The 27253-nt window shown below is 41.4% G+C and overlaps 1 protein-coding gene across 1 annotated transcript; it reads right to left on the bottom strand.

The window, feature by feature from the left end:
• Nucleotides 1-68: 68 nt before the first annotated feature.
• Nucleotides 69-17314, bottom strand: B3GAT2 (beta-1,3-glucuronyltransferase 2). Its single transcript, XM_063313297.1, has 4 exons — nucleotides 16741-17314; nucleotides 5621-5765; nucleotides 519-667; nucleotides 69-428 (listed from the first exon to the last, which is right to left on the bottom strand). Exons 1-4 carry the CDS (start codon nucleotides 17290-17292, stop codon nucleotides 342-344), a joined length of 933 nt encoding a protein of 310 aa, XP_063169367.1. The 5' UTR covers nucleotides 17293-17314; the 3' UTR covers nucleotides 69-341.
• Nucleotides 17315-27253: the final 9939 nt, after the last annotated feature.

Here is a 27253-nt window from a genome sequence, read left to right as displayed (position 1 = left end):
TGTCTATTCTTAAAAACAAAGCTTTTTAAATTCAGGAATAAACCTGGAAGCTACAATGTAAAAGCTTCTCATTTTTTTAGACTAGTAACTTTTCAGTGCATTACCACCTCTTCACTGAACATGTGTAAAGGAAATGTGAACAGTTAGAAAATTAAAGCAGTACAGAGAAATGCATGCAAAGTTAGTGAAGCCTAAGTAGATACATCTTCAGCTATCTGCCAGTAGTCTTCCATGAGGCTGCTAGAAGCTGTAGTTGTACAACAGCAATCTGTACAGTCTGAATATGGTAAGCATGTCTGGCGCATCCATTAATTATGGTATGTCCCATTTATGCTGACAGATCACACTTCAATTCTGATATTGTCCAGGTGATACTTTGGCTCATTAGCTAGATTTACCTTTTCTGTCCTAGTATGCCATACAAGAACCTGGAAAAAGTTGAATAAAAACATTAGTTTGCAATGAATCTCCAAAACTGAGTTGGGGACTAATGCCCATTGTAAAAACAACATGGATACCTTTGTGCAGTTGCTGGCTTTGGGCTCCAGTTCCTCCATTGTGGTAATCTGTCTCAGAAAGTCAGATTCCTGCATCCCAGGTTGTGAGCCATGGCGTCTAAATACAGCTTTAGGGTTGGATAAAATCACCTGAAGGCTGACAGCAAACCCTTTGGAAATCAAATATTAATAATTAAAATCATTTCATAAATATTTCACTGAACTCTAAAATTAATGAGGGGGGGGGTTAACCCTACCATTTCAGACAAGTCCCCAAGTATTACTCAGTATCATGCAATGGTCTATCACATTATTACATATGCAAACTAACTGGTATGCTACAGGCCACTTTTATTCTGAAAAGTTAGAAACTGTGTTCCTCTGTATCTGTTCAACAACTTTACACAGTTTGTTAAAATGTAAATAGTGACATTCATCGTAAGCAGTTGGAGTTTCCCTATGAGGAAAAGGCTGGCTGGAGGGGAAAGGTGTGTTTTAAAAGGACCAGACCAACCCATTTTCCTTCCCTGGCACCATCTTTGTAATTAATTTAAAATGTAAGGCTGAGGTGAATGTAATTGTTAAGACAAAAATAAATCTGACTGAATGAACTTACATACAGACTATTTTTTTTTATTTACACTGAAGCCAATACCCATGTCATGACAACTTTCATATATAAAATAGCCTATCCTTAAATGATGTAATTCTTAAAGGTAAAGGTAAAGGTTTCCCTTGACGTAAAGTCCAGTCGTGTCCGACTCTAGGGGGCGGTGCTCATCTCCGTTTCAAAGCCTTGGAGCCGGCGTTGTCCATAGGACACTTCCGGGTCATGTGGCCAGCATGACTCACGGAACGCCGTTACTTTCCCGCCGAAGCGGTACCAATTAATCTCACATTTGCATGTTTTCGAACTGCTTGGTGTGCAGAAGCTGGGACGAGCAACGGGAGCTCACCCCGCTGCGCAGTTTCGAACCGCCGACCTTCCGATCGACAGCTCAGCGGTTTAACCCGCAGCGCCACCGCGTCCCGATGTAATTCTTAAGTGATAACAAAACCAGATTCTTAAAAAGTGCTGTTCCTTACAGAGTACTTCTGGTTTTGTTAATCTTTCCTTTCAAAAAATCAGCTGATTTGTTGCAAGGAGTGCCTCTCTATAGAGTAGCATGTGCAACTTGCAACTTTTGAGACCTTAACCAAATTATACTTTTTAATGGGACACTAGAAAACAGTATTAAATGATTGGAAAGTAATCTCATTGACTATATTCTATCTTAATTTAAAATGTAAGTGAAATACATTCAAGTTTAGTTTTCGTTTTGGCCCCACTACTTTTAGAAAAGTAGCCCTTGGCCTTCCATTCCAAAAACTGAGGGTAGCCTGTGGTCCAGAAAATTTTGTGCAGCTCTGGAGTAAAAATGGCATTTCATCCTTGACCTTATTTCTGTTAAAGCCTTTAACTTAAATATGAGGAGCACAGCAAACAGTGCCATTTAAATGAACACATTTTGAAAAAAAATATTACATTTAAAACAAAGTAATCCGTATATGATGTGATCGTTGACACTTAGCAATTGTTGGTTCTCAAGTTTGATCTGAAATTGGTATGGAGCAGCTTTAAAAAAATCTTACCACAACTAAAGACTACAATCTTTATATGATACTGTTGCTGTTAAGAAGTCAGAAAGTTCTTAAAAGACGCAAGAACAAAAATAGTGATTGCCCCGCATCCACCAGTATTTTTATTCTTGCATCCATTTTAAGTCAGCTGCAACGGTACCCCTCTACAAGAGTTCTGTATTAGGAAACACCTGACACACAGAGGAGTGCTGTTTTCTGCTTAACACATCGCACAATCTCTTGCACAGCATCGCAGCATTGTGTGGGGCTCTTGCAGATATCTTTCATTAGCTCTTCTGAAGTAGCACTTCTACTTCCAGTCTTGCTTTAACATGAAAGGAAAAGCTTATGGAGGAAGAGAAGGAAGGTGATTGGACTGACAAGGGAAGGAGGTGGGGGGAAAGTTAATTTAGGGAATGTTTCTAATATTCTGTTGCTCCCGACTGATAGATGTTACCTTCTTTCATCATCTTCAAGTTACTACTGGGACTCTTACGTTCTGATTGAGTCTCCTATTCACTGCTCACAAAAAACTCCTTAAAACCATTATCCAGACAAGTTGGTAGTCTGTATTCTTTCAAATAAAGCTGCAGCTAGAGTTATGTATGGTGTAATGACAGCCTGAAGGCAGCCAGTTGGCTTTCAAAAACTTGAAAGTTAAATATATCTTTAACAGTTGTATTAGCTTTAAAAATACCAAGAATCAGTATCAGATGCACAGGGAAGAATGTAACTCTTCCCCCATTAATTCCTGAGTGGGAAGTTCAAGATGGCCTTTGGTTTCATTTATGAACAACTTACAGATAGTCCTTGACTTACCACCATTCATTTAGCAACCATTTGAGGTTACAACAGCGCTGGAAAAAGTGATGACTGGTCCTCACAGTTACGACCCTCACAGCATCGCTGCAGTAACGTGATCATCATTTGGGCACTTGGCAACCAGCATGTATTACAATGGTTAGAGTGTCCCAACATCACGTGATTGCCATTTGCAACCTTCCTAGCTGGCTTCTGACAAGCAAATTCAATGGGGAAACCAGATTTGCTTAACAACCGCAGTGATTTGCTTAACAGCCAGGGCAAAAAAGGTCATAAAATTGGGCACGGTCACATGATGCCTCACTTAACAATCGCACCACTTAATGAGTTTTCCAGTACCATTTGTGATTGTAAGTCGAGGATTACCTGTACTTTATGTAGGAAGTAATGTGTGAAATCTGAGCTACAAATGCTAATCTGTGACAACTGTTTTTGCTGCACATATTAATATGCAGGTAATAGAAATTCCAGAGCTGTTGAAAGAAGTCAGAAAAAAAATTAACACTGTTAAAAACTTCCTAGAATAAGTCTACAAGAATCATCTACAAAACTCTGCAAAAAAAAAAAGTCCCCAGGCACTGAGCATTGAGAATGTTTTTACAACTAGTCACAGCTTCCAAGAACATACAGTATACAGAATGGGTGTGTTCAAATTGTATCTTTATCTGGTTTTTGAGTAAGGTGTTATGTAAACACAACAACCTTCTACTCCATAACCCTATTCTAGAAACCAATCCAGAAGTGGTCAGTTTTAGCCTCAAACAACCTGGGGGGTTTTGGAGCTAAACTGACTCTTACGCATCAGCCATGTCATCAGAACAAGGCAGAAAATATGAAGCTGTTCTTCCTACTTCCAAACAGACACTGTTTGGTGGGGTGGGGTGCAGTAGTTCACCAGCTTTCTTCATAGTAGCTCCAAGGATTCAGAGTGCCAGTTGACTGGGTCATCGGTGATCAAGTACCATTAGCACAGTTCACCAAGGGAGCAGCTTGATCAGGGAAGTCATGGAAATCTGGTCCCTGAGGTGTCTTTATGCAGGATTGTTGCATGGAACAGCCTACATTCAATCAGGTTCCAAGTTGGTTTCTTCACAGTATCCATCTAAGAGTTTAACAGTCACCTCTATGACTGAATGTAAGCTATAGACCTGATGCACACACTGTACTAGGTCATTATGTAATTTGGTTAACTTTGGCATAGCTTGTTATATAAGCTCAGCTACTGTTTAGAAAGCATGGCTTAAGGCTTTGCACATTACTTATTTATTATGATTATTTATATCCTGTCTTTCAGAATAACCTTCCCAAATAAGCTTACTAGCAATATAAACAATTTTAAATGAAAACAAAGACATTTCTAGAATCCTTTCCATAGAATAATTTGTAGTAAGGGCCTGAGGAAAGGAGAATAGAAGTTGGGGGAACTCAACAAATTATGGTTTATTCAATAAACATGATTAAGCAAACTATGGCTTAGAGCATTGGATCATTTCAATTTGTTCAATATTATTCACAATTAACAAATACACAGGCTAGTGCTGGGGCGAAGTTACCCTCAGTAATTCTCCTATTACTGTTATTTTAATTTTCTAAGCATTTTATAGACAATTTTAAATAAGCCTGATCATTTCAGCAGCAGTGCATGAATAAATTACAAAGCAAGAAATACAAATCATATATATGTATTGCCCCTTCCTTCATGCTCACCTCACTCCTACCCACACACTCACCAATGAACCGAAATACAAAACTTTATAGCTATGCAGGCACAGATCTATGACTACATCAAAAGCAATTCTGACAGTGCTCGAAATGCCTCTAGCATACACAAGAGACTGACCAAGCATGCAGGCTAACTGCTAGCCAGACCCATGCAGTCTGTGATACAGCTGAAGACTGACAAGATTAATTTTTGAAGTGTTCCTGCTTTCCTGGCTATTGTCAATTTTTCCCTTAAGCAAAATGGTTCAAGCTATTATCTGCCTACAAGTCACTCCAGCCATGGCTTTCTGGCAGTTGGTGCAAAATTGTTCATTTTTTGATGAAGTAGCAGTTTCTACACATAAAGTCACAGCCAGTGCCTCTTAGTTGGTGGAATACTGGCAACAGTATATTGCCTTGCCAGACAGTTTCTAGATTAGAGATCCTTTCCAAAAAAAAAAACACACAATCAGCATACATAGGATAAAACTGGGCTTTGGTGGGGTGTGTGATATGCTGGCCAAGATGTCCCAAAATCTGTGATACAATTCATAAACTGAGCAGGGAATTGGATACAATTAAACCTGGTAACCTATCCTATTCCTTCAGTACTTTACTAAAAATGTTATATGAAAGCTTTAATTGAAACCTGTGGTGGTCTATTTAAAAAAGTCATCGAATGTTGTCAGGGATGCTCCTTACAGTAAAAGGCAGTTGAAGTTACTGAATTAAAATTCATAGTTTATTAAGATGCCAACCCCAGCAGTATCTACAAACTTCTGCCTGAAGCTCTTGCAGATCAGAAAGGTGCTGCTGATAAATAAGCCTTTTAAAAGCTGAAACTACTAGAATTCTAAGTGAATCTTCTCACAATAAGACCCAGAGGTTTGCATGCTTGTACTTACTACTTCAGTACCTAGAATTGTTAATATCTACTGTGCACGTTCTACATAAATAGCTGAGACTCTAGAGTTACTCACCTGCCATATCAATGGCAAAAGGCCGACCTGCCCGCCAACCAGTGTACCAGCCAACAACCTTGCCTTTTTCCACAATTGGGCGCTCATAGCGTCGTCCCCCCACCAGCCCCACAGGCCACACAGAGACTTTGCGAGTGGTACGCATCTGTAAGAAGAAAGCAGAACATATTTTTTCAAAACAGATTCTTTATGAAGAGGCACTGTGGAAAGAATAGTCACATCTTTAATGACAGGGCTCTAAGTACTGTTTCTTTCCTTACCTAATGCCTTCCAGATATACTCTGACTAAACGTAAGTCCAAAGTTTCCCAACTCTGTCTCAGGAAAACACACCAACCTCAAGCCTTTCTCAGCCTTAGCAACTTTTAAGAAGTGTGCTGGCTGGGGAATTCTGGGAGTTGAAGTCCACACGTCTTAAAGTTGCCAAGGTTGAGAAACACTGCTTTAATCCTTAATTAGCACTACCAGTTCTGATTTTGGGCAAATGAACAGTTGCAGTTAGTTGGAAATGGAAGCAAAGAGGAGGAAACAGTCAAGCACAATGCTTGTGCAACTTGTTCTCAAGTGCTATATTGCTGGTTTGTTGCTGGTTCTGAATGCAGTCATTCTAGCATGATCTGATGTTTTTGGAAATCACATTTATATGACTTATGTCTACAGGAGAAAAGATCAACTTCACGAAATTCAGGATGTTATATCTATTCTGAAAGGTATACCACAATGGTACAAACCTTTTTCTAGATAGAGGATACCACTGGGAGACACACTCCAAAATGCAGAGGATGAACTTACGACAAAACTTCCCCCCCCCTTCATTTCTATTTACATTTAATTAAGTATATCTAATATGATCACATTCTCTATATATACTGTATGTATTCATAGAATCAGGAAAGATAATAGTAAGCTTTTATATTCACAAAATAATAGAATGTAAACATTGGCATGAACCTTGGAGATCATCAAGTCCAATCCTTTGCCAGTGCAAGATTTATTTTAAAAAACATGTCATTACAGGATTATGCCATCAATGCCTGTCTAGATGTCTTCAAGGTGACCCCATTTTGTCATAACCTAGTTAATAGTATGGAAGAGTACCAAGGAATATCCCAGAAGACAACAGCAAACCATTCCAATAAAACTGTCAAGAAAACTACATGGACATGAGGTCACCAAGAGTTAAGGTTAATTCAAAAGAGACATTTTTAAAGTTCATAACAGTAATTCCTTTGTGTTAACATTTAAGATGTAAACACTGTATGCCTTGGAAATACTATTGCCACCAAGGCATTGTAAAACATTATGCTAGCCTCTTGTACTTAATAAAATGCAAGAATTCAAGCATTTCGGCAAACCTCTCATGTATTATTTAACCTTCCTCTAAAACCAATTTGATACAGAGCTTTAGAAACATAAAAAAGAGAGCACCATTAAAAAAAACCCCAAAAATCAAAACTTGGTTTACAAACACATTGAAAAGAAAAGTATATTCTGTTTCAGCTGATTATATAAAAGCAAAATTCCTCTCTTAGCTCTTAATGCTCAGCTTTCCATGTCCCAATGTACAGCCATTTTCTTCATTCATTGTGAACACTGTCATCTTTCCTGCTGGCTTGTGTATAACAAATATATAGTAGATTATAAACATGTCTATAAAAACCTTGAACCAAAGAGCCATCTGCTCATTAGGTTTTTAGACAAAGCAGCTTTTTAGGTCCCTCTGCTTGCTTTCTATTTTTATCTCTTATTTTCTATGGAACTTTCTCCCAGGGTTGAAAGCATTAATGGTTCCTGCTATCTCTCTGTAACAGTTTAGTGCCCAGTTCTGGCCCAGGTGATTCTGAAGCTTAAGGCCACATTTAACAAAATGCAAGAAGGTGCATAATTTCTTAACCCAGGGTTTTCATGTGTTCATATCCATTATGGAATTCCTTCACTAGCCACACTCCCTGACTCATTGCCTGCCTGCCACCTCAGCATCTACTTCAAGTGGTACATACTAAACTTAAGTTCTAGACTTTGAACTGAAGATAAAGCAGGGCAGCATGCAAGGCCACTGTGGGCTTATTTTCAATCAAATGTTTTTTCTTCCATAAAAACTGTGACTGGTGAGAGTTAAGTCTCTGTGCCACTGCTCCATCAGATTTACAGGATGTAACCACATAGTGCCCTAAGCCATTTTGTGGCAGCTTTGTGAAGGAATTTGCAAGAATGTATTAGATATGGTCTGGTCCTCTAATGATACTTGTTTATCTGGATGAATAGGGATTACTTGACACAATATGACACAGGGCATACTGCCATTAGAGTTTGTAAATTATGGTTTATAATTTAGCATACCTTGTTTAATCCCAGGCTGGTTCAAAAAAACATGTCTTGTTCCACAAACCACTGTTAAAGCAAGCTATAGTTTGGCCCAAGGTGTGAATGCAGCTAGAAATTGCAGAAGCTTTATTTCAGATGTTTGTTTTTAATTCAGCCCTTGGGATGATGAATGATTTAGCTCTTGCTGCCTTGTGTAGGGTGGTCCTCAGTTTCTAGAGCATTTTTGTTAGTGTCTGAAGGTATACCAGCTCCAACAGTTGCTTTTCAGCAAAGGGAAACTGACCACACATTGACAACATCTAATCTAGGTTGGTCTCATCTGCAACAATTCCCCTACACTCAGCCAAACAAGTATCTTTGGGGAGCAGAGAATCCCTAATAAATTCTGGGTCCTTCACAAAGTATTTTCCTCCAGATTTCAGTAAAGAACTCTGGAACAGTATTCTGTTCACACTCCTATCTGTATTTGGCTTGTAAAAGCTTGCCATCCCAGGCTTGTGGGAGCTAACATTATACCTCGCGGAACTGACTTAGGGAATCACCAGTGCAGTAGCTATAAAGCATCTGCTGGGCTGCTCACAGTTCTCTAAGAGAGCTATAGGAGAGTGGTACTGCCTCTTAATCAGCTTGTGGGGGAGGACAGGGGAGAGAACAGCAACCTGACCTAAGTAGTGCACTGTCTTCCTTCCACTCTGACTCCAAAATATGAGCTACATGCCACGGACGTTTCTCATAAGCAACTGCCTGTCTTCTACAGGGATTTAGCAAGTTTCTGTTCTATTGCAGCAAAACTTCAGATGAGGGAAGAACCAGTCGTAAATGCAAACTGTCCTTGCTGAATCAGAACATATGTTTTCATGTGTTTTTAGAAAATGATTGTTGTTCCCTAAGAATGAAGATACAACCTTATCCACTACAGAATTCTTGCACAAAGTGAAGTGGCAGTAAATGTCAGGTGAATCCTATTGTATCAGCTACCACAGAAACCTCAATACCGCAGTTTTTGTTTCATTGCATATCATGAATTACCTTAATTCATCCATAAAATCAACATCCATCAGGAGAACCCTAGAGATCAACATCTGGAATAAATAATTTTGAAGACAATTTCTAAGACTGAATTTGCTTTAGTTCATAAATGTTAATAAATTAACATTTCAAATTAAATTTGAATTAAAATTTCAAATTAAATTTCAAATTAAAAAACAAAACAAAACAAAATTCAAGCTAGCAGCATTAGGTTTGCAGATTCTCTTTGCAAACCATTCCAAAAGTAGGAAGAATTTTAAAAAATATATGTAAAAAGAATCTCCCAAAATCAAATTCCCAAAAAGGTTTTGTCTGAGGCAAAAAACAAAATGAATCGGATGCATCCATAAATTAAGTAGGTAAATTCTGAAGGTTAAAATGACAATTTTGAATCAAGTGCAACTGAAGTTCTACAAACAAAATTTTAAACCTCTTGATTCAAAATATATTTTATTGACCCAAAGAACTACCTAAGGAAGACAACATTTTAAAATGTATTTACAACAGTGGATGACAATATAGAAATGTCTCATTTAAAACGTCTAGATATCATTATTCAGAAGTCAGTATGGGACTTTTGATTCAGTAAAAAGGTTTCATGAAAACTACTGACATTCTGAGTTCCTCTCAAGCTTTGTCTAGCAAATTAACTGTTGGGTCCTTGCAAATTCTCACTTAAGCAAAAAGAAATAAAAATGTATTACCTCTGGTACAGAAATACAGAGACAGATAGTTTTCAGTAGAAGAGATAAAGCACTCAAGGCTTAACCCAGGTTCCATTTTCTCTGAGTCATACTGGGGGTTTTCTTTGGAAACAGTCAAACTCACCATGCTTAATATGGAACAGGTCCTGTACTGGGCCCCTGTCATTTCCAGGTAGAGCAGAGACAGAGGCTCCTGCCTGAAACCTTGATGTTGCAAGTGTTGACAATACTGGGCTTTCAGCTACACTTCTGTAAGTAGAGATCTCCACTCCTGAGGCAACAAAACTCAGCAGAAGGTTCGCCTGAATAGAGCATGCCATTAGTTTGTACTAAGTTTCTTTAGACTTCAGTAGTTAAGTTGAATTACTTCTATGTAGCAACCTACATGACCTATTCACCTTTTTAGGGTTCTACCTGGAGATATAACACAAGTATTATTAAAATTATGCCAGTAATTGCAAGGAATCTCCTACAGCTTTTACAATAGCTCTCTTGTCTCCAAGCAGAACGTGAGGAATTTTTGGAAGCTACTGAATTCAGTCAGTTGAAGCAATACAAACAGGGAACAAACCACAAGTTAAAACGACTTCTATTGTTCTGAAATGAAAATTAACATTTTCTTAAGGAAGTGAACTGATGCTTAAAGAATAAAGGGAGTGTGAATAATTGAATGGGCAGTGTTGGCCTTTATAGATCCATATACAGCAAGGCACAAACATGAGAAGACCAGTTCATATTTTTATAGTTTAAAAATAATGTAGACATTATCTATAAGTTTTGAATATAAACGTAGTCTGAGAAAGACTTATTTCATTTATTATTTGGAAAATATTTTGTCTAGTATGTTCCTAAAACGCTGCTTGATTTTTTCCTTGTCACTGAAACATTAATAAAGCATCTCATGACTTGTATGCTTTTAACAACAAGCCTTTGTTCTAGAACACAGCCTCCATATTACTTCTGCATAAACAGAAAATCACTGAGAAGCAGTGCATAACGCATCCTGAGATGCTAAAGTTGCACTTACTTACCAAGGAAGACAATTAAAATGAAGCCACACTGGATGCCAGCATGACTATATTAGAACAGTCCTCTCCAACCTGAAGATTAAGAGGAGGAGAAGACAGAGCCACACATGGTCTGCACATGGAAGTATGGACCAGTGAGAAAACTACATCAAGGGGACATCATGAACAGTATTAAAGAAAACTGAGACATGTGTTTGGGATTACCACATAACCTCCTGGAGTCGGGCAGTGTACAAACTAAATAAATAAATAAAAGTTAGGGTCAGCACACAAGCCCACCTACCTGACTCTCTCTTGGCTGTACTTGTAAGAATATCACTAATCACTCAAGCCTGATCAGCATGAAAGAGCAGCATGTCAAATGTCTAGGCTTAAATTCTTCTTAGGATGATAGATATTAGTTAAAAGTGCTCAGAAGTGGATTTGGAGTTACTTTATCCAGTTTTTGTTAATTGTGTACAGAGGTATATGGGGGAAAGGGGTAATGTTTGGATTACAACGTGAAGCAGTGTGCCCATTGTGTATACTTGCTGTACATGGATGTAATAAAGTCACATTACACACCCTAGCTCAGTAACGTCCTGCAAGAGTACTGTCCTGTCAAGGAAGTGACGATTACTGGAAAACAGCAGCTTATCACAAAAGTTCAGCACCTTGACATTCTAAGCAACCACTATAGTAATAAAGCCAAATAAATTTCCATCAACTGGAGCTGTGGGTTTAGACCATAAATAACACACTGATGGTGTTTCTTCTAGTCCTTTAAAATGTTATGCTATAATTATGTTCTATAATTGGTCTTCCCTATTCTCAAAAGGCAACTTCAAGTTATGTTAAACTATATACAGATGGTTAAGACCAAGACAGAGCACTCAAGTTGGAACTATGGAACTCATGTTACCATGGCAACCATTCAACCCCAGTTCAGGAATTGATCATTAGTACAACAAATGGGTAGTGAGGCAGCATAGTCAATCTACTGTGAACTTTCATCAAAACAAACACATTCAAAGACAAAAATATTATGTAGTTTTTCAGATATTGGGGCAGGAGGTATTATACATTTCATAGAATTCTGGAATTGGAAGGGGTCATTTTAGTCAGTGGGTTCCAATTAAAGTATTGAAAATACCCAGTAATTAATTTATTTAATTACTGGCTTCACTGTCTTATTGTTAAAGACATTTTTATCTAACATTTCATTGGAATATGTAATTTGTGTCCTGAATTCTTGAATGATTGGCAGCAGCTCTTAAATTTATTTTGTGTGACATCTTTTCAGATACTTGAAAAGTATTATCATTAATAAAAATGTTGATGGGTATTGATCCCAGGCTCAAACCCTGTGACAAAACACTTGATAACTCACTTCATTTTCATATGGAACTAAATGTTGATGACTATTCTTTGAAATAGCTGTGGATCACTGTATACACATTATCATCCAGCCCGTGCTTAACTAGCTTGCTAATCTGAATGTCAAGGGATACTTTATCAAATGTTTTGCTGAAGTCAAGACATTCCCACTGTCTACTAAGAAAGACACCCATAAAAAAATGGAAATGAGGCAGTCCTACAAGACTAAATTCTTGACAAACCCATGCCAACATCTAGTAATCACTATGCTGTTAAAGTGCTTAAGATAAATATTTATCTTCTCCAGAACTGTTCCAGATATTGGTATCAAACTGACTGCAGTTCCTTTGTTCCTCTTTGTTACTTTCCCCCACTCATCTAGTATTTTACCACTTCCCACAATTTCTCCAAGATAATGAACAGAGCCACAAGCAAGTTGCTTCAATATCTTGAGATGAAATCCATGAAGAACTGAACTCATTCAAAAGTCAGAAGGTATTCCTAGACTAGATTTTTACGAAGCCGGAGTTGTTCTCCATCACCTAACTCGTCACAATTTACAATGGAACTATATGCTATTCTTAAGTAAATAAAGATGTATACACAGCTGCAACGTTACATGTTCCAGTATCTGAAAATGATCCCTAGGCTAAAAATGGTGGAGGTATAATTCTGTTATCAAAAGTGCAAAACTCTTTTGAGATCCTGCATTATATCCTACCACTGTAGAAAACTGTGATCAGTAATACAATAATTTTAATGTGTTCTATTTTCCAAACAGCTTTATTAACCAGATTTTCTCCAATCTATCAAATATTCTTGCGGTCAAATATTCTTGTGGTCATTGTAAACTAAAAGAACACAGAATAACCATCTTATTGTTTACTTCAGAAGGATAAACTCTTAAATCCTCAGAACTGATATATTAAAAAAGGAAAAATACAATATTCCAGTCTGCACACTTTCATAATATTTCTTAAATAAATGAAAATTTATTTAATACAAACCAGATATTGCCCTAATAGAGGTGTTTAGCCTCTATTCCCATTTTTCCTAACAGTTGCACATGAATAAAGACTTACAGAATACTGTGGGAGAAGGTTTAACACTCTTCTGTCCTATCATAACCCAAGCAAACTGCTGAGGGAAAAAAAAAATCTACGTAGTTTCATGCTAAATTTAGTAGCAGTAATGCATAGATGCAGACTGGTTTTGAAGGAGTCTCACTTCACCCTTTCAGCTTGAAAGCTACAAGGAAGAGCTCATAATCCATTCACTAAGAAAAGGCAGAAATGGGTCATGAGAACGTTAAACTTTTTTTTCCTTTGGAAAGCCACAATATTGGTCCTGGTGAGGGTATCAACAGTCAGAACTGCTACTGGAAGGATCTGAACATCAATTTCCTCTCATACGCCTCTCTTCCAGTTTGATGAGAAAAATCTTGACTGGATCCCTGCCACACAGGATGTGCCCAGAAGTTAGGATTTTTTACCGAGAGAGAAAAGCAATACAGCTTTGTAAATGGATCCAGGTCTTGGAGGCAGAAAAGGCAATGACTCAGAAATCTTTACTCTTTTCTAAGCTTTCAGTGGCCAATACAAACCCTGATGACTGATCGATTGGAGAAAAACAATTCTCACCTTCCTTCTGCTAAGGATGTAAAATGTGCTTGTGACATTCTCAAAGAGTTGCCATATATTTATTTTGAAAGGTACCAGATCAATACAGAAAATACTGTTCTCTTAGATCTAATTCAACTTTCCTCCCAACTACAATTCCCAGAATATCCTGCCAGGGTAAAATAGATTAGTCAAAATTGCCTCTGTTCAGGAATGTTCCACAAGCTGTATACAGTAAATCTGAATTAAAAGCAGAGGAAATTACATCCACAAAAGACAAGAAATACACACCATGTCCACACAAACAAAAGTCAACTGACCTGACCAACCTTGCAAGACAATGTACACTCAGACAAGTAAAAAAGCTATCTTTACTTCCTATCATCTCCTCTAGCCCACCAGGATGTTCTCTAGCCTGGAGACTCCAGGATGTTCCTAATCACCTCCAGCTTTCTTTTTTCTTTTTCTAGGCAACCATCCATGCTTCAAACTGAATCACTGGGCTGCAGCCATCCACCATTTTTGCCTTCTAAGACAGCCTCTTAGCCCACATGGCGCCCAGAGGCATTCTTAGAAATAGAGATGACCCAGATGCCAACACTTGCCTTGGCAATGCACCAGACTCCCCTCAAGATACTAAAACGGATTGAGATGAGAATGGTTTCTCAAAGCTGTGCACCAGGGACTCAGAATTCAGAGGACTAAGACAACCCTATGTTTTTGCAGGGGTTGGCCTTGCAATTTAACCAATAATTAGCATGTGAAAGAGACTCTCCCTTGAATTCTTATTTTATCAAAGCTCATTAAATTGAAGAAGAAGAAGAAAAAAGAGGAGGAGAGATGACTAACAACAGACTAAAGGCAGATTCATCATCACAGGTTTACTCAGCCAAGTTCTCCGTGGATCCGTGTGGACTCTGCTAGTCCCCACTGCAGTTTCATTCATTTAGGCTTTAAAAGGGTGGAGGTGGTCTCTCCCCGGAGTTTTTATGCCTCAGTACCACTTCAGGGAGCTCAATGTGGGAGATGTATTCACAGTAAATCACCAGTTCAAAAAGGAAGTGCATCCACAGGGGCTGCAGCTAAGAAATGAGCACCAGAACTTTCTCTGCATTCAAGAGTTCTGAGCAGCCTCCAACAGCTTAATGGGAAAGAAACCAAAGCAGCTAAATGTTTTCTTTTCAGCCAGTTTCAATGAAAGCTTCAGTGCAAAAAGCTGCCACACAAAGAAGCAAAGCTTGTGCAGCAAGGAGGGAAGCAGCAGCACCTGCTAAAAGCAAGCATGCTGAAAGAGACCCAAACTCATTTTAAAATCTAAACACATATCAGCAGGGTTGAGCAGCCTTCTGAAGAGGCTCTCAGGGACTTGGTGGGCCCTGCATCTTTCTGCAGTGCCTGGCTTTAATCTATTGATTCTTAATGCACCCATTTGCAAAAAGGAGGAATCTGTTACACATGGGGGACACTTGCAGCTATCCAGGGTCACCAAAGCAAAACGGTTCTGTAGGGCAGCTGAGGATTCCCACATATGGAGATGGGAATTATATTCTACTCATCTGTAACTCAGTGGGCAGGAGATTTCTGTGTAAGAGGTTTTCTCTTACAATATACAACAGCTGGAAAGACAGCTCTTGCAAACAGCAGACTTTTTAGCTGCCCCACAGTGGCACCACATTCTTTCTTTGCTAAAGTTGATCAATCTTACTTCCTTCCACCCCATGCTTTGATACATCTCCTTTAAAAGGTTTCTTCCTGCCAGAGGGGAAAGCAGGGGGGCGGGAGGGAGAGACACTGGCTAACCTCTCACTCTTTTCCTCCAACTTTCCCAAATACTTCCCAAACTTTTATTTAAAAGGATGAAAAAAACTTGCTGTTGAAAAATGCTTGCCATCAAGGAACAGAGGGAAAGCCTTTCCACCCACTCTCTTGCTTTCAAGCCTAAAATATTGACAGGAGGATTTCTTTTCTACAGAAAAGAAAATAATCACTCACATGTACAAATTAAAAGGAAAAAGGATAGAAGGCAAAAATGAGTAATAGTTGAAAAAAAAATTAAAAAGTGAGATCCTCTTAAAATCCTACCTTAATTTTTTTTGATGCTCACTTAATGTGAGGGCTTTGTAGGAAGTTACTTCAGCAAGGGAAAAGGAATCAAACTTGGTAATTTAAAAAAACATTCAACTGACATTGTCAATGCTGCAGAAAACGTCTGCATAGTACAGCTAAAAGCTTGGGAGATGGGAATAACAGAAAGATGCTGAAGGAAAAGAATGAAAGGCAATTTGGTGGCAAACTGTTCCCCGACACAGTATAAGGGGTATCTGAATATTCGAGGGTTTGGCTTGGTGAGGAAAAGACAGGGGCATTAAATCTAACTGCAGCGCCTGGAGTCTAAATTTAACTGGAAGTCAGAATCTTCCATCTGCAACGTTCCTCCTTAATCCTAGAAGGAAGGAAGGAGCTCTTTGCTGGATACTTTGCGAATACTAAAAAAAATCTATCCCATTGTTTTTTACATGTCACAATGCTGGCACTGAAATTAAGTTTTATACCTACGATCTGGTTCAAATGGGATGGAGTACAAGAAGATGTACGGGTCACATTAGTTGCTTAAGAAAAGCCAACGGGTCCCACCAGCTGACGAGTCCGTCGGAGCCGGCAGACCCGCCAGCAGCCCGGGATGGGGAACGGACTGGCGGGACCACAGAAAAGCCGCGCGGATCGCGACGCCGACCGAAAGGATTGAAAGCCGTGGAAGCGCTTGAAGAACCGCTCATCCAAAAGGCAACTTTCGGCTTGGAAGCAGCCTCCAAAGGCGCACCGAAGGCCGCAAAGTGAAGGGTGAAAGAGAGTTTGCCCGACTGCTGCGGAGTTTCTTTTGGAAGAGTGAAATGCTCAAAACCTGGGACCCAGGCCCGCGGGCCTATAGAGGAGTGAGCCCCGCTGAATTTAGGGGAAGGGGTCAGGAATAGGCACACTAAGGCCTGGCCATGCGCGGCGGCCGCCCTTGCTCGACGGAGCCAGTCCCTTAGCGAAGCTCGCCTCTCCCGCCTCAGTTACCTCCTCAAAGAGCTCCAGGCTATAAGTGTTGTCATCGTCGGCGAAGAAAAGCACCCCCGGCTGCGGGGCGGGCAAATGCTGGTGCCGCTGACGGATCCAAGCTAAGCCTGCGTTCCGCTGTTCCGTGGCCCTCGGCTGCCCCGGGCGCTTGTACCTGCGCGGCGTGAGCACGTGCAGGTGGGTGCACGGCGGGCCGCCCCCTCGGTCGAGCCCCGCTGCGAAGCGGCTGACCAGTTCAGTGCCGATCGCCGAGTCCTCCACTAGGATCCAGTGCAAGCGCGCCACCTGCCGGAAGGTGTTGGCCAGCCGCGTGAGCTCCGCTTTCTGGACCGGCCGGCTGTAGGTCGGCGTGATGGCATAAATGAGAGGCAGCTGCTGCAGCTCGGCCTCCGGCCACCTAGGCGCCTCCTCGTGTAGCGGAGGCGGCGGCCGCCGGGCGAGACGGGTCGACGGACGGGGCGTCCGGTTGCCGCCGTCCGTGTCGAGCATGAGGATCACCAGCAGCACCCAGGGCAGCAGCACCAAGAAGCGGCTCAAGATTAGCGACTTCATGCTGGCACCGCCGACGCGCCGCCCCCCTACCTCGCCGGCCGGGGCGCCACTACTACAACCCTCACAGCAGCGGCAGTGGCAGCGGGGGAAAGTGGACCGCAGGCTTGCCCCGCCGGCGCCGCCTCCCCCGGCGCGGAGATTCAGCCTGTGCTGTCCTCGCCATGGACCGGGCGGCAGGGCGCAAGGAGGGAGCCCCGGTTTCCTGGCACTGGGAAGCTCGGCGCAGCGTAGGCGGACGGGCACCTGGCGAGGAGGGGAGGGGATCGGCCGCCTCGGTCCCAACACCTTGGAGAGAGAGTAGGGCGGTGGTGGGGAAGATCGCGTCGCGCCTCGGCAGCGGGGCCCCGCTCTTGAAGCCTTCTGGATGAAGCGGGGGGCCGGCCAGTGACCTCCCGCGGGCGAGGCGCCGCAGGGCAAGCAGGACCGTCCCCCACGAACTCTCGGCTTTCTTTGCCAGAGCCCGAAGCGGGGGGTGGGGGGGCCGGGCGGGAGGGGGGACACGCGCCCCGGCCGCTTCCTGGAGACTCTCCGGATTTCTGCCGACGCTTTCAGGCTTCCCGTTGCTTTCTTCTTCCTCTCCTCCCGGTCAGCATCCCTTCCTTGGCGCCTTCCGCGCTCCCGAAGCGGCGGGACGCTGGAGACGGAGGGAGCGGAACGGCGAGGGTGCCGGACTCTTTCAGGTGCTGCCGCCTCCTCCACCGCCGGCCCTGCCAGAGGGGCGGCCCTGGAAGCGCGTCGGAGTCCCGGTGGGCGCAGTCGGAGCTGAGAGGCGGAGAAAAAAGCTCCGCCGGGAGGAAGACTTCGGGGCGTCAGGCTGCTTCGCCGGGCGGTTCTGGTGGTGTGTGCGTGTGGGGGAAGAGGGGGAGGGATCCCCTCGGGGCTGATGCGGCGCAGGGGTGGGGAGTGGATGCTTCCTCTCCGGGAGAGGATCCGCCGCCGCCGCCGCCGCCGCTCTAATTTGTTCGCTCCTTTCGCTGCGGGTTCTGTGGAGAATAGACGGGGGAGAAGAGGTTCACGTGCAGATAAACTCCAGAGACCCGAAGAGGGAGGAAGTACCGGCTTGTGGCGGTGATTAGTCACCCCCTGAGGAAGAAAAATGCCGGTATTGATCTTCAGCCAAACAGCCGAGAGATTAAAGCGCTTGGCTATTGTTTTGGAAGGATGGGGTTGAACAGGGCAAACGTCCAAAGGCAAAAAAAGAAAAGAGCGGAGGGTTGCCCACAGGACTTACTGCTGGGTTCCCTCCGAAAGCCTGCTTGCCCGCTCGCCTTCGCAGTTGCTAGCGGGGGCGGGCGAGGGAGAACTCGGGAAGAGATGCGGGGAAGGGGGGTTAAGATTCCATTCGCCCGCCTTTAGAGTTGGAGGAGAATCGGTTTCAGCTCTTCTCTGCTGCAGTCGTGGAAGGAGATACGCATTCCTTACACCCGAGATATGAGTGAAAAAGCCCCGTCCTGGTTTCACACAGAGGTGCTGTAGGACGGCTTTCAGACCGGCGATTCTTAGCGTTTCTGGGCAAATACTGCAGCTATTCCGCCTCCCCCCCCCCAGGAAGAAATCCAGAACGGCTACAAACGGAACATGACAACAACAGCATTCCCATCCCCCCTAGTATCCTATCCTACGTTGCAGATAAGGCAAGTTTGCAATAAATGCCTCATCTGGAAGTAATCTTAATAAGCATAAATTATTTCTGTGTTCATCGGGAGTCACTTTGCCTGCATTTAACAGTTTATTTGGCTTAATTGCAGTTGGCAAAACAGCACATCCTGTTTCAAAACTTAACAGCATAGGGGAGGATATTGCCTCTTCACAGGGACAGAAATGTTCTTCCACGTGCACAAAGAGAACTCTGAGCAAGGTTATGTAGGGGAGGTTATGAGTATGCCTGGGCAACGCAAACCAACATCCAAATAGGAGACTTAACTCTGATTGACTAACTTGCTTTGCGTCATGGTGTGTGTGTGTGTGTGAAATAATTTCATTCTCTTACTTTCCAGTAGTACTGATAAAATAGCCATCCACCCTGGCTGAAGTCTTTGGAAGATGATCAAAAACAGTGAGCTGGGATTTGGCTTTATCTCCCAAGGAAGTATTTTGCAAACTTTTAAGCAACTTTCCAGAGGAGGACCTGGGAAACATAGCCATGAAGTCTCAGCCACTTTATGAATGAATAAATACATAGGCAAAAATTAATAGCAACATGCAGTGGTAATTGTAATAAAAATTACAAGAAACTCCGGACCATGGTATAAATAATAAAATCTATGTTTAGAGTACTGTAAGGTACAGCCTGACATTTAAGTAACTGCAGGATAATTCAATTAACTGCCTGATGTCTAATAAATTCGGTAGACTGGTTTTCACTTCTGTCTTCTAAAAGATAAAGTCAAAGCCCAGTATTTCTTAGAAACTGTACTGACTTCAGTTTTAACCTATTTACTTGATTACATACTTTGCTCAAGCAGGCAAAGCTACTTTACCTTTAAATTAAATTAAGTAAACCTCATTATCTCTTTATCCATAACCCTGTAGCTTTATAGCTTGTCAGGGACTGATGCTCCAAAACCAGAGACTGCTTTCTTAAGTCAGGGTAGTCAAGGTCCTAGCATTGTGCTGCAGAAGGCACCTTTCTGAAGAGGTAATCAAATCCTTCCTCTTCCCTCTCCTTTTGTATGACCCCTAGTTACAGGACACAAAATATTGACCAGTATCCCAGTTACTTTTGCAGCTGCTGGGTCACCTTTTTATATTTTCTGTTTTTGTTTTTAATTTAGAGAATAAAAATAAAATCCTAGGATAGATACCGGAAGCAGCACCATCTCACACATATCCCATGCTCCTGCAGAAAGATGGAAAGGAAAAACAGTGGCTGTTCTTATAGAGAGGTTCTAAATTCCCCTTCTTGTGCTGAAGGTCTGGGTTCAGATGACATGGAAACCCTTGGGGAGATGAATTAACTAACAGCTACTTTGGTGGGGACAGGACCTCTGTTCTAGCATAAACATGACTAGGCTCTCAAGTGAAAAGTAGGTGCTTAAGTACACAAAGCATCAACACAGCCTGATAGGTGATTCCAAGCAGGGACTTGGCAGTCTTCCCCTGTGAAGTGGAGGTTCAAATCACACAGCTTTCTTCTTGTGGTTCAGTGTAATAGACAGTGGAAACAAATGCAAAAGGATTTCAGCTAGGTTGGAATCCCATGGACATTTACTTGATAGCAAGCCCCAGTGAAAAATGTAGGGATTTTTTAAAAATTAGTATTTATCAGAATTCTGCAAACATGCAATGTAAAAGAGACTAACATTTAGCTTTAAAAATTAATAAAACATAATTCCTAAGCATATTTACTGGACTACTGAGTTCAGAGGTAATCACACCACAATAAATTTGCTTGGCATTTGCAGTGCTAAAAATTAAATTTCATTCACTGGCTCTTATTCTTTTGTAACTGTGCTTAGACTTCAGTTTGGGGCATTCTTTCATGAGAGCATCCCTGAATCAATGTCACATTATTCTCCATGAATATGCATAGGCTTAGATTGCAAATGAAGCCTCATAGGCAATGGGTTTATAAAACTTTGTCAATTTGAATTTTGCAGGAGGACATTGGTGATTTGGAAATATTTACTTTTCAAAAGTAAAGCCACACTGGAAAATTCAAAATTCAGTGTTTTCCACTGCCATTACAAAATCCAATTCTTGATGGCCTCTTTCCTTGTTTTCATTAACAGAAAGGAATATACTGCATATCTATCATTAACTAGAACAGAAATTGCTGTAAGTAATAATACATTTTGAAGACAATTATTTTCTTCAGGTTGGCTTTTTCAGGGAAATAACAGTAATGTGTGTAGAATTGTAGCCCAAAGCATTAGATCTCTCCAGAACAGTCCCTGTACAGTTTTGTTCAGGCACCTATCTAGGCTGCATCCATCTTTTTGGTACCCAGAGAGGACATACTAACCCCTGAGGGCTCAGATGCAGCAAAGATATTAGAGTGATATAATGCAACTGAAATCTATGTGAAATCAAAGTGACAAATAGCCACACACCAAACATCTAAATGAGGAAACATCTGTGCAGTGGAGAGATAATTAGAGTTAGTGTGTTCTGTAAAGAAATAGAAGACTTGTTATGTGATAAATGAAGGGACATAGGAGGGATGAAATATAAATAGTTCAATACATCCCAATCAGAGGATCTCTGTCCTGAAATTATAGGGGCCCATTTTGTGCTGAGGCGGTTTATCTAAAGGCCAATAACGGAAATAGCATCTCTCTCAAAATAGGAAAGCATCTTGTAGTTTCCTCCGTTTGCTCTGGGTGCATATGCACATGTGCCTGTCTCTGTCCATGTGTTTCTTTGGTTTTGCAAATAACCCATGGCTGAATTCAGCATATGAATTAAGGATGCAGTCAAAGCTCAGATCTGTTGCACTGGCAAAAGCAAGAGCAAGTCTGAAACCATTCATGCATGGTGTTATTGCAGTACAATAGAAAGAACAGAACAGGAAAGAGAAAACCAAAAGTGCCAAGGAAAAGTTCAAGCGTAATGAGCTGATCCTTCCCTCATACTTTCACACAGTGTTCAGACACATCAGCCAGTTCTACACAGTCACAGGGTTTATTTGGTTTTTGTTCAGTGTTACTGCTATGGTGGATACATTATGCGTTTGGTTTTCTGCATCATGCAAACTCAGCCAAATCTGGTTTATGCCCTAACTTTAACTCTTAAATTCCTGTTAAAGCGGCACTAGTAAAAAGCATCAGTAGTATTTGTCTGCTTCTTTTTTTAAAGCACACATTCCATAATTTGATTGAACGCTCTAAAGAACAGATGCAAAAAGTGTGTCTTGGGTGGGGGGGACCCAAAAGGGCCACTAGCATCTTTTTTGTAGCTTTCCCAACCCCCAGATTAGATAGGGCCAAAACTAGGGGCCTTTAAAAATTTGAGCAGGTGAAGGAGCAAAATGGGTGTCTTTAAGTTTTGAACATGCTGAAGGTCCCCATAAAATCCCAGACCTGCTGACAGAATGGATCTTGGCATCATCCATTTTTTCAGTGGGGCCCTCAATGTGCCACACGCAGTCTGATGCTCCCTATGAGCCAACAGGATCCGTATACCCTCGGCCTGAGATTTTAGCTCAAGTATACAAAATCTAAGAGATAAACCAGGACTGGCTCATGTAGAGTGGCTTATGCACTACACACCTTCCCTAGTCTGGATGAAACCAAAGTTAAATGATCCAGGGCAAATAATCAAAAGAACTGATGGCTCAAGCAGTCTACATGGGCAGAATCCCAGCTCCCTTACTGGTGATTGGCAAGTTGTCCCTTCCTCTTTCATCAGGTTTTTTTCCTGTCCCGTTTTACCTCGATGTGTACCACAGGAAGTGGGAAGTCACCCCTAGAGGCCGAGCAGCTACAGTAGCTTAGTATTACAGGGCCCCTTTACTGTATTAAAAAAAAAAAAGGTTAGAACAGCCTTTTTAAAATCATCTATCTATTTGTCTCACTAGGGTTTAGAAAAACAAATAGTTAACTGCCTAAGATTCACTGGAATTCCAAGGACCAAACATAGACAATTTACAAATAAAATATAACTCTAATATATGTCCAAAGTAGCTCTGTTCATAGGACAATCATCTTTCCCCTGTTGGAGCAGAAGCAGGACATTTCCAATGTCCAGCAACAAATCAACAAACTGGGAGTGAAAGCGAAGAGATGTCATCATCATCATCATCATCATCATCCCAAATGCAGGTCAGTGGGGGAAAATGTTTTAGACCACTTAAAATGGAGTCCACATGTTGCTACGAGCATGGCTAGAACAGAGAGGTGGGAAGGCTTTCCATGCAACATCTCTTTCCAATGCCCCTTCCCTCATTTTAATCATCCTTTTCCGTTTTCTCTCTCCTGAGGTTGGAGCCTGATGTCAACAAATGCAAATTAAGAGATTAAATACACTAAACAATTTGTTCACAGAATTTGTTGCATTATGGGATTTTATTAGTGGCTTCAAAAAGCATGAGGGGATTACAATATCTATTTTTTCCAAGCTGTAGTTCTGAGTAGGTAGCTTTACAAATATTTGCCTACATCTCCATGTACAGATTTCCTACAGTTGCTGAGCTAGAATATTTAGTTGTGTGAAGAAGGAAGGAAGGAAGGAAGGAAGGAAGGAAGGAAGGAAGGAAGGAAGGAAGGAAGGAAGGAAGGAAGGAAGGAAGGAAGGAAGGAAGGAAGGAAGGAAGGAAGGAAGGAAGGAAGGAAGGAAGGAAGGAAGGAAGGAAGGAAGGAAGGAAGGAAGGAAGGAAGGAAGGAAGGAAGGAAGGAAGGAAGGAAGGAAGGAAGGAAGGAAGATACCACAATAGTGAGAGCCCTTTGAGAACTCAAATTGCTTATTTGGAACAACACTTTAAAAATCAAAATAAACATTGGATTTTGGAATGAATTGGATATATACATGCTTTAATTTTTTTCTACTTTTACAGTAAAAGTGATCTTCATCCATCTTGAAAAAATCTGGATATGGTATTTGGGGAGTCATAGTGATATTTTAGCCATCGGGTATTCCAATTTATTCTTTCTTTGCCCTCCAGATGTATGAGATTTCAACTCACATAATTTATAATCAGCAGTAAGGCATTGGCAGACTGCAGGTTCATAGCATTCTCATCTCAAATACTCATTATTATGCCCTTTGCTTATTGTCTTCCTTATAAATTAAGGCTGTGTTAAAGGGCTCTTTAATCACTTCCTCCTCTATGCTATGCAGAACAGCTGAAGATTTATGAGAGCTCTTCCTCTTTTCTGTACATCAAGTGGTCACTGTGAGACACAAACAACCATGTGTCCTCTTTTATAAAAAAAAATCCACATTCCTTTAATTCAAAGTCTGGCACAGGACGGTCCTCCATTCAACAGTATGCCCAATTGAAGTTAGAGCTAAAGAATCATAAGTTGCCTATCAACAGTAAGTTCTTACAGGTCACTTAGTCATAATCTTCCTTAGCGTACTTGTGTATATTGTATTTCTGTCTGAGTTAAAATGTAGTTGGTTTTGTCCTGTTCAGACTATGAAATGGCCAGGCAGAATTACTAATAATTTTTTTTATTGAATTAACTATTTACAATAGTAAAAGTTCTTCAACAGATTAGAATATGTAATTCAAATCAAGTCCACCCAGGCTGCAAAGGACACTCAGGCAATGCTGCAGGTTCAGCAGAACTCGGCTAATTCTCTGAAGCTGCAAGACTTGAAGGAGCTACAGCGCATGGCAAAGGGGGGGCTGGACACACAGATCTGTGAACGGGCACACAGGTTGGACCAGGCTGGAACACAGAGGCTAGGCAAGGCTGGGCTGGAGCATCTAGGCAAGGTTTGGATCTGGAGACAAGGCTGGGCTGGGCTAGAACATCTAGACAAGGCTTGGATCTGGAGGCAAGACTGGATCGTGCTGGAGCAACGAGGCAAGGCTTGGAACTGCTGGCGAGACTCTGAAAGCAGAGACTTGACTAGAGCGGCTGGTGCAAGAAGCAGGTCCGCAATGGCAGAAAGCACTGGCTCTGGCAAGGCTTCCAACTGGTGCAAGGACTCTTCCGCAGGTGCTGTGAGCTCGAAGGATCTGTTGTCTCTGGCAGCTTGCTCTTGGCACGCCTGCCTTTTTATTCGCTCCTTTCCGCACCGTTTCCCATTAGCAGCCAATCGGATTGCCTTTTGATTCACACACTTCTCAAGCACTGATTGGAGGATTTAATTCTCCCTCCAAAGTTTGACCAATCAGTGTCTCTGATTTCTCCTGCTCTGCTGAGTCACTTCTGAGTTTTATTTCTCCAAGTCCTTCCTGATAGGTTTCATTTTCCCCTTCTGACTCTGGATAAGTTTTGTTTTTGGAGTCAGAAGTGGGCTCAAACCTCACAGGTTTGCTTTTGGTTTAGCATGTTGTATGAAGCTTTCCATTATTACTGTAAATGATGGCTCTGGCTTATACTTTGTGAACCCACATAATTGTGGTTTATTTTATAAATCAGCCTTAATCAGCATGATGGCTAAACCCAATTGCTAAATTTGCATATACATAAGTATGAGCAAATTTCATGCACATCTCTGCCTTTTTTAATCTTCTGTTTTGGTGTTATGATGGTATATTGGTTAAGCTGTTGGACTACAACTGGGGGTGATCCAGGTTCAAGTTTGCCCTCAGCCATGTAAATTCTTGGGGGGCTTGAGGACAGTCAGTCTCTCTCAGCCAAACCTCACAGAATTTTGTGTATGTAAGCTGTTTTTGCTCCTGGAGGAGAGGTGAGATATAAATCTATTAAATACATATTTATCGTCCTCATTGGGGCTAGCAATAGTGCTCTGAAAAAGCAGCTGGAGTGTATAAGGAAGGGATTCTGTGAAAATCTCTGTGGAAGTAGGAGATGAGACTAGATGTTAAGGAACATTGAAGACTGGGACTGAACTAGTGAGTGATACAGTGAACCTGCTGGCATTTCTTGCACCATCTGAAATGGCCTCTTCTGGCAGACTCCTAAAGGTTGGCAAACAATTATTCGCTTATTAAACCAACCACAAGAACAAGCCCTGGTGTAGATTTCCATTACAAATGGAATCTCCCTAAAGCTATCCTTTGATGAGAAGATGGCCCCGTGAATTGACTCTAGATTTTGCTTTCCTCTGGTTTTGCAGCATTAGGATTCCCACTGTCTCTCCTTTTTCTCTGACCTGATAGTATAGCCCTCTGAAATTATGGTTATAGATAAGCACTGAGGAGAAATAGCTATTAAAATTGATTGTTCTGTGTGAGAAAACTATTTCACTCCTTCAGGAAATAGAAGCAGTTAGAGAAACATATAAATGGACCATCATTCTACTGTGGATAAAACAGTGAAGAAAATCTATGTCCATTTCAGGTGGTAGTACTTGAAAATATTACACTAAATATTCATTCACTGCATAGTCTTTCAAAGCCATTGCACTGCGAACTGTGCCCCTTTTCCATGTGTATGTGACTTCTCAATACATATACAAAAAGAGTGGAACTTGTGCAACAATGACATAATGCTGGTTTCTTCATTTCCACCCATGGAGCCACCCTGCAGACACCTCTGGATAGCTAGATCATCCATGAATCTGTCTAGTTTATTTTTAAACCCCAAATTGGCTGCCACTACCATAAATGATGGCAATGCCATGAAAAATATTTCCTTCTGTCAGTCCTGAATCTTCCTGCACTTAGTTTCAATGGATTACTTCAAGCTCTAACGTTCTGAGAAAGGGAGAATTTCATTTCATCTAAGACGTGGATGATTGCATATATCTTTATCAGGTTTCCCCTTACCCTCCTTCATTTTCAGTGAAAAAGGTCCAGCCCTGCCACAATAATATTGGTGGCTCCTCTTTTGCATCTTTATATCTCTATAGGATCTTTTATAGTGACCAGAACTGTACTGAATGCTCCAGGTGTGGTCCTAACATTCATTTGTATAAGGGAATTCTTATGCTGCCAGTACTATTTCTGTACAATATAATTTCTGTGAAATTCTGTACAATGGAGAGGTAACATCTAAGATACCTTAGAAGATGTTCCTACTTACAAGAATCTCTAGTACTAGAAAGGAAGTTAGATCAGCACTGTGGTCATTGCCAAGTCAGAAGACTACAGGAATTGATAGAGTATCTGTGAAAATATGGCAAACAACAGAAGAAGAATCACCAAGCTATGCCAGCAAATCTGGAGAATGACACAATGGCCAACAGATTGAAGGAGGTTGATGTACATACCAGTACTGATGAAAAGAGACTTAAGAGAGTGTGAAAACAAATGATCGTACAATTTCCTTAATTTCACACAATAGCAAAATAATGCTTAGGATCATTCAGTGAGGATTAGGCCTCTGAATAGAAAGGGAGATGCCAGATGTTCAAGTTGATTGCACAAAAGGCCAAGGAATAA

Source organism: Candoia aspera, chromosome 1 (assembly GCF_035149785.1).
Source record: "Candoia aspera isolate rCanAsp1 chromosome 1, rCanAsp1.hap2, whole genome shotgun sequence".
NCBI classification, from domain to species: Eukaryota; Metazoa; Chordata; class Lepidosauria; order Squamata; family Boidae; genus Candoia; species Candoia aspera.
The sequence above is the reverse complement of the archived record's forward strand: the minus strand, read 5'-3'. Positions and strand labels throughout refer to the sequence as shown.

What these genes read in the sequence shown, in the direction of transcription:
- B3GAT2 (XM_063313297.1), bottom strand. Translation starts at nt 17,292, where the DNA reads ATGAAGTCGCTAATCTTGAGCCGCTTCTTGGTGCTGCTGCCCTGGGTG. An exon ending in GCCTGGAGCTCTTTGAGGAG is followed by an intron (nt 5,766 to 16,740) that starts GTAACTGAGGCG and finishes TTCTTCTTACAG; the next exon opens with ATGCGTACCACTCGCAAAGT. An exon ending in AAGCCAGCAACTGCACAAAG is followed by an intron (nt 429 to 518) that starts GTATCCATGTTG and finishes AACTTTTTCCAG; the next exon opens with GTTCTTGTATGGCATACTAG.